Source organism: Limulus polyphemus, unplaced genomic scaffold (genome assembly GCF_000517525.1).
Source record: "Limulus polyphemus unplaced genomic scaffold, Limulus_polyphemus-2.1.2 Scaffold402, whole genome shotgun sequence".
NCBI lineage: Eukaryota > Metazoa > Arthropoda > Merostomata > Xiphosura > Limulidae > Limulus > Limulus polyphemus.
Window position 1 is genome coordinate 380505 of NW_013666012.1, and position 7938 is coordinate 388442.

The window sequence follows — 7938 nt, forward strand, 5'->3', positions numbered from 1 at the left end:
TCTGTCAGAAAACAAGGAGTTTCATCAATGACAATCAAAAACAATCAGGAAATGAGTGCACTCTTAATATTTTAACTCACAATGGTTGATAAATATACAAGTTTTAATGTTTTAAAGGTTTGTAGGCAAAGGAATAATTAATTTATTTCATTCTATCGCGTTTGTTTTAACCAAATACCTGGAACCAAAGCTTTTCGTGAGAAAAAAAAAACTAAGATAAAATATTACTTCAATCTTTTACACTGATAAAATCCTTTTTTTTTCTTATGGTGACAACTGATCAAATACTTCATTTGTTAGTTTGTACTAACTGCGCAATACTTTCAAAACTTCGGGTTTAAACACGAAAAGCCGTCGAACAAGCCTAAAAATTGTTATAAAATCAAGTTAAATGCATATGTTTTGTTTTTGTTTTAATTTATCCATTGGGCAGTGACTTGCGCGAGACAAAAGACAGATCTGAAACGCTATTTTTGAGCTGCTATGGACAAATTACGATTAATGTGATAAAATAACACATCTACATATTTTCAAAAACAGCGTGGATTCAGGAACTATCAAACACTTTGGATCAAATGTTAAACAAATCTGTAAATAAAGAACACAATGTTTATGGGTATATGTACAAATTTTTGCAACGTGTTTGGTTTCAGATCTGAACAACATCTTATACAATAACTAATGTTTCCGTAAATTACGAAGGATACAACTTTCAAGCTCGAAGATGTAATTAATATCACTGACTTATAACTGATAAATACAAGTCAGCTGGTGAGAGTTAACATTGCAAGAAACTATAGCTCTCAAACAGTTGTAACACAACTGTCAGATTTTAAAAAATAATATTATATCAGTTCTTTTTGCCAACTGTCGAAATAAATGGCTTTTACTTATATTTCTTAATAGTATAAATATATATACTATGTTGTTGTTGGGCTTAGGATTCTTCTACGGTAGGTGTCTGTGACTTGTTAGCGATAAATTCAACGATGAACAAACAGCACACACTTTACTTGTTTTCAAATAATATATATATATTCGGAACAAGTTAAACGTATGTACAACAAAGTCTTCACACTACAGAGATTACAGGCATGTCGTTAAACACTATTTATATATAGTTCTCTTTTTCTTGTCAAAAGTCCACTTAGACCTATTCAATTACTTTAGAATTTCAGTTGACAAGTCGAACTATCGAACTCTATATTACTATCATACTAGTATTGTGTGATTGATTCGTTTACAGTTGTGGCGCAAGTTATCGTAATTCGTTTGGTCTTCTTTCTTTTGAAGATCCTCTGTTCCTTTTGTCAAAGTGTACCCAGACTGATTCAATTACTTTAAAACCACGCTTTGACGGAATAAAATTATCCTTCTTATCTTTTTTTATACTGTTAGTTTCACTCTAACATATTAAACGTTAGGCCTATGTCAGTTGTTAGGCCTATCACTTTTACGTTACTTCACTTCACACCAACTATATTCTCTTAGCTTTTATCTGTCTAATACTGTCTGTCTGCTGCTTCTCGCTCGTCTCACGCTATTTATATCTTTATTACATAGTCGTCTGGCCACTTTTTATATTCTCGACACCAATTAGTTATTAACAAAGCCTACAGTCGTCTGCTTTTTAACTCTAATTATAACAAAACTTAAAAATAATAAAATATTCACTCACAAATATAAATTAATCACTAATATTTAAACCAAACAGTCTTTTATATCATGTCAACAATAGTATTTGCAAATTGTCACTCAACTAATATTGCATGGGTCAAGTAATATAAACGCCTATGTTGTACTTCGCCAATTGTTAATCAAATTATTGATACAACCTGGTTGATGTATTTTTCTTCTTGTTATACACTAGAGTATTTTTTTTACCTGAATCTCTGGTGATGTGACCAGCTTATGAACTCCCGGAAGACACTGGATGAAAGGTGCAATAGGGTGGAAAAGGTTTCCGCTGGCACGAGATAAGAACTGATGAAAGATCAGATGAAAGAAGTGGTCCAGAGAAGACTTATTATCGGACTTCCCAAAAGCTCTAAAAAAATTCATGGTACTTTAAGAAAACAAACAAAATATATCTTTAATTTGTCCCTTAAAATAAAGTCAATGATAAGATGTTTAACACAAAAGTCAAGAAAACAGTATTAATAATAATTATGATTGATAATTTAATGAAACTTTGTCTTTCTGTCAATTTCCGAATACCAGAAAATAATAAGATTAGCAAACAGTACAAACATAATATATTTTTGTGGGCAGAAAAAAGGAGCAAAACATATATTCAATTGACTTATCACTCACTCTACGCTAAACACTAATTAAAAACATATTTCATCTTTCTTATCCCACTTTGCATTTAACTACTGTCTATATAATTATAAAATTTTGGTCGGTAGATGGTGAGATTTACTTTAAATTTATAGGATTATTGCCTGTTATGGACTTGCACAACTATTACATAATAGGTTATTATAGTGGTCAATATAAATCAAAAATAGATCATTCTATTGACATTACATGAATGTAAAACTTCTGATTAATAAGAAAGGCAAAATATTAAAAAAAAAAGATAATGACACAGCTGAAATAATAATGTATTAAAATACATTGTTATACTCTACCTAAATTATTATTTGTTGAAAAAAAAAGATATTTTAGTAGCTACACAGTTCTGGCAGTATCAGGTGAAAAATGTATAGAAGCCAGTCATATTATACAGCTGTAATCGTCTTAATCAGGACACTTGGATATTGTGAAACTGGTTGTGATTTGTCTTTAAAACTTTCAAATAATGGTAAGATAATTCTACACGTCAGATTCAAAAATGGGATTTCATACAAAATTTAAACCGTTTTCTTTCATTACTTTTTACGCTTTTTTTTCTATCATTACGGAAACACTCTTTTATTTATTTTCCTCACCAAAACGTAAGTTCAGTTAAGAAAATATGAAGTAGCAAATATAAAAAAAACAACCAGTTAGTCGATGAACAACAATGGTTAGTTAACTGTAATGGTATGTCACATGTACTCCAAACATCTAAAGTGTTTAGGTTTTTAGTAGTGAGTAAAGAACTTTACATTTAAACCAAACAATGTACTCTGTTAACAAATAAAAAAATGTGTTCAGAAGTCAGGTACATCTGATCTACGGTTATGTTTTCTTGATGTGATATTTCTTATTTTCTGTTGAAACTTATCTCACACTTGGACAGAACTAATTCTGTTTCTAAGAAACAGACGTAACTACGGAACTGAAACAACGTCATGAAGATCGATATATCGACTAGCTTGTCGTTGTCTGTTGAAATTCGCCACTTGTTCTGGAACAGACTTTCACAATTTGTCTTTGACACATAAACTCTAAACGACAGTCGTCAAAAATAGAAATAAATAGCTTGGGCTTGCAAGAGTGTTTGTATATGTCGGATATTCGCACAAAGCAACAAAAGAGCTGTCTGTGTTAGCAGCCCCTAGCTTTGAACTGAAACATAAGAGGGAAGACAGCTAGTCAAGAGCATCAATCATAAACCGTCGCTTTTGTAACATAGTCATTGCCCCAGAGTGCGGAGCGGCACAATTTTGCAGCAACGGGATGCGAACCACGAACCTTCGGAATCACAGCCCGGCATGCTAATCCGTATACAACGACCGGCCTGCAGAATATTGAAGTAATTCCCTATCACGAGGGATGCTACCTATAAGACAGGGTCATTATTTGAACGTTTCAGGCGTTATGCAACATGAAACAGCTAAGGAAACAGGGTCATTATTTGAACGCTTCAGGCGTTATGCAACATGAAACAGCTAAGGAAACCTTTCGCCGTATATTTGTGAGGGAATTATATTACAATATTACTCTAAACTTTTTTTTTTGAGAAGCCAAGATCAAGTTTCAGATTTTATTGTTTGTTTGTTTGATATGGATTTCGCGCAAAGCTACACGAGAGCTATCTGCACTAGCCGTCCCTAATTTAGCAGTATAAGACTAGACGGTTTGTTTATTTGTTTTGAATTTCGTCCCTAATTTAGTAGTGTAAGACTAGAGGGACGGTAGCTAGTCATCACCACCCACCGCCAACTCTTGGGCTACTCTTTTACCAACGAAAAGTGGGATTGACCGTCACATTATAACGCCTCCACGGCTGAAAGGGCGAGCATATTTGGTGTGACGGGGATTCGAACCCGCGACCTTCAATGCCAGGCCCAAGACTAGAGGGAAGGCAGTTAGTTTATAATTTTGGTTTATGAACACCATGCGTGTTTTTGAACGATATCTGCGACAATATTATAAATATTTTACGATCATGCATTCAAACCTGTGATGCCTCAATAATTCTAATATCGCTTTTGAAGACCATATTTTTAAGGTTATATGGCAATAACAGCATAACTTATTAACATGGTTAAGGTACTTTAGAGTATTCTTTTGAGATTCTATGATTAACTGTTTATATTTTAGGATTTTAAGACAATCGTTTAGAAATGATTTAATTATAGTTGTTTAAATACAGGTGTTTTGGTGATGTTGTTTGTTTCTGTTGTTAAGCGCAGAGCTACACAACGCATTATCTGTTCTATGTCTACCGCGGGTATGGAAACCAGATTTTTAGCGTAATAACTCCTCAGACTTACCGCTGAGTTATCGAAGGCTACCTTTGGTATTGTTTGTTTAATTTCACGCAAAGATACTGTGAAGTGATAGGCTAGAGGAAAGGCAGCTAGTCAACCCCATCCATCACCGACTCACAGCGGGATCTGACAATTACTCTCATAACGCTCGACTCTGTTTTGGTGCAAACTGATAAAAAAAATACTTGTTCGTTCTGCGTTAAAAGCTAAAATAATAGAAATATAAAATACGATCAATGAATTCAGCGTAATATGGTACGTATGTTCATGTAGTGAATTTGGTGACCTACCACCAGTGGGTAAGTTTAAAAAAGAACCTCGTCCGTCTAAATGGGGAAAGGAAAAACTAAGTGATTTACTATTGCGTCAGAAAATACAATTCGCTAGAATTAAGAGAAAAAAAAATTATAAAATGTTACATAACTAATCATCGCTTAATTTTCAAACAACCCACCAGAATCGCATACAATGGCTTTGAATTCATTTTTCACATTTTTCTAAACAGGATGTTAGAAACTGGATTTGGTTAAACGCTGATTAGTGAAGACAGGTTACAGACTTAAACGGTCTTCAGAAGATGCACTGTTAAGAACTTTAGTAAACCACAAACAAGGAAATGAAGGAATGCCAAATAAAGATTATTCTGCAGTACATTCTGAAGACAAAATTTCAACAGAATCTGTTATCAAGAAAAAACGTTGACCTTTGTAGAGTTGAGTACGTTATTAAAGCAATTTTGAATATGAAAACCAGCAAGCAACATGTCAAACACAGTCGATATAAATACGTGGTGGAACGACATGTATCACAACTACATTTTGACATTGTTTGGCATTTTGTAAGCAGTGAGATGTCACCGAAAATTGGGATGAATACTTAACAACCCTTTCTGACAGAAAATAATCATACACTCACATCATAGGAATGTGTTCAGTTCAGGGATTTAAAACTTCTAAGATGATAATATCCTTTTCAATTGTTTATTTGTTTTGAATGTCGCGCAAAGCTACACGAGGGCTGTCTACGCTAGCCGTCCCTAACTTAGTAGTGAAAGACCAGAGGGAAGGCAGCTAGTCATTACCACCCACCGCCTACTCTTGAGCTACCTTTTTTTTCAACGAATAGTGAGATTGACCATCACATTATAACGCCCTCATGGCTGACAGACTAAGCATGTTTGGTGGGACGGAGATTCGAATCCGCGACCCTCAGATTGCGAGTCGTGCGCCCTAACCATCTGGCCATGCTGGGCCCCCTTTTACTTAATGACAAGGAAAAACAAAGGAATATGGAGGAGCCTGGAACAACAGAAACATCCAGAAAGATACCTGCAACAAGTCGTACCCCCTGAAAAAAAAAGATCGGTGTCTTGTAACAATTTAGATTCTTCGAAAAATCTGCCCTTGCCAACAGTACCCAACATAATCAAAAATGATCTCGGTCTGAATAAAGAAAACATGACATTTACACAGATTGTTGTTGTGTTCAGTGTTACATAAAGTTAAACTATCAAATATGTGAAACAGTTTACTCGGATTTTTAAGTTATAAATATCAAATGTTCAAATTGATGCGATAGATGCCACTAAAGGCCACGTACATGTGTAGATGTCTAAACTTATAAAATATTACTTCATAATTTTGAACGAAGGAAGAAAAAGTGTTTAGATTTTAGATCAGACAAACTAATTAATGATGTAATGTTCTTTGCATCACACCTGTTGAGCATCCTATGACAATTTTTCCCCTCCTGTACTGGAGTGTTCTTCGTGTTTAAGCACATATTTTGTTGTTATATTTGCGTATAGTGCTCTATATTCACAAATGTATTAGATGTTTTGCGCGTTTGTCATTTCAAAACTCTCTCTGAATTTTTTTCATATCAGGTGGATGGGTGTATATATATACAGTGAAACGGATAAAAGCTTAGCTTTTAAAGAGCTAAGTAATAAAAATTTATTTGCAACACATCATATGAATTAAATACTAGTTATTTTCATTTGTAAGACCAAAAAATATTTCAAGAGCACGTGGAGTAATATGATGTCTTACGCCTACAGAACTATAAGTATTTATAAGCTTCTTTCTGGCAAGGTAATAGGAAGAGAGAAATGCAGCATAATTAATCAGTTTTTAACTGTCAGAGGTAATGTTTTGTTTGAGGTCTTGATGATAATTTTGAATCTTATTTTTTTTTGAATTTCGCGCAAAGCTGCATGAGGGCCATCTGCGATAGCTGTCCCTAATTTAGAAGTGAAAGACTAGAGGGAAAGCAGCTAGTCATCATCACCACCCACCGTCAACTCTTGAACTACTCTTTTACCGACGAATTGTGTGATTGACCGTAACTTTACAACGCACCCACGGCTAAAAGGGCGAGCATGTTTGATGGAACGGGGATTCGAACTCATGACCCTCAGATTGCGAGTCGAGCGCCCTAGCTACCTGGCCATGCCGAGCCCCACTCTTGTTTTTTTATTATTCCTTTTAAATCGTATATAAATACTGATAATAAAATAGCATGTGATTATTATACACTAAATTATTGTATTTGTGAAAACACGTGTTGTTTTTCAAAATATCAACAAGAAGCAAGCTGATATTAAAGCCTGAGGTCTAACTTCATGGGGTATCCTTCTCCTCCATATATGATATGATATACGAGCACACACCACCCTAACAATGTCACGATTCATTTGTTTTACACGGAACAAAAACGTCGGTATGCTGGAGAGACTATTGAATAAAGTAACAATATAAACATCGGTGTGTTGGAGAGTTTGTTTGTTAGAATTTAAGCACAAAGCTACACAATGGGTTATCTGTGCCCTGCCCACCACGGGTATCGAAACCTGGTTTATAGCGTTGTAAGTCTGCGGACATACCGCTGTGCCACTAGGGGCATGTTGGAGAGACTGGGATAAAGTAAGAATAGAAACGTTGGTGTATTGGATATACTGTGGAATAATATAACAATAACAACGTTGGTGTATTGGATATACTGTGGAATAATATAACAATAACAACGTCAGTGTGCTCTAAAGACTGTGGAATAATATAACAATAACGACGTCAGTGTGCTCTAGAGACTGTGGAATAATATAACAATAACGACGTCAGTGTGCTCTAGAGACTGTGGAATAATATAACAATAACAACGTCAGTGTGCTCTAAAGACTGTGGAATAATATAACAATAACGATGTCAGTGTGCTCTAGAGACTGTGGAATAATATAACAATAACAACGTCAGTGTGCTCTAAAGACTGTGGAATAATATAACAATAACAACGTCAG

At 34.7% G+C, this 7938-nt stretch overlaps 1 protein-coding gene across 1 annotated transcript in view; it reads right to left on the minus strand.

The window, feature by feature from the left end:
- LOC106457997 (protein inturned-like) overlaps positions 1–7938 on the minus strand; it is a 103494-nt gene that overhangs the window by 37334 nt on the left and 58222 nt on the right. The window contains exon 9 of the mRNA XM_022384116.1: positions 1885–2047. Within this exon, the coding sequence (XP_022239824.1) occupies positions 1885–2047 (163 nt within the window). The remainder of the gene's footprint in view (positions 1–1884; positions 2048–7938) is intronic.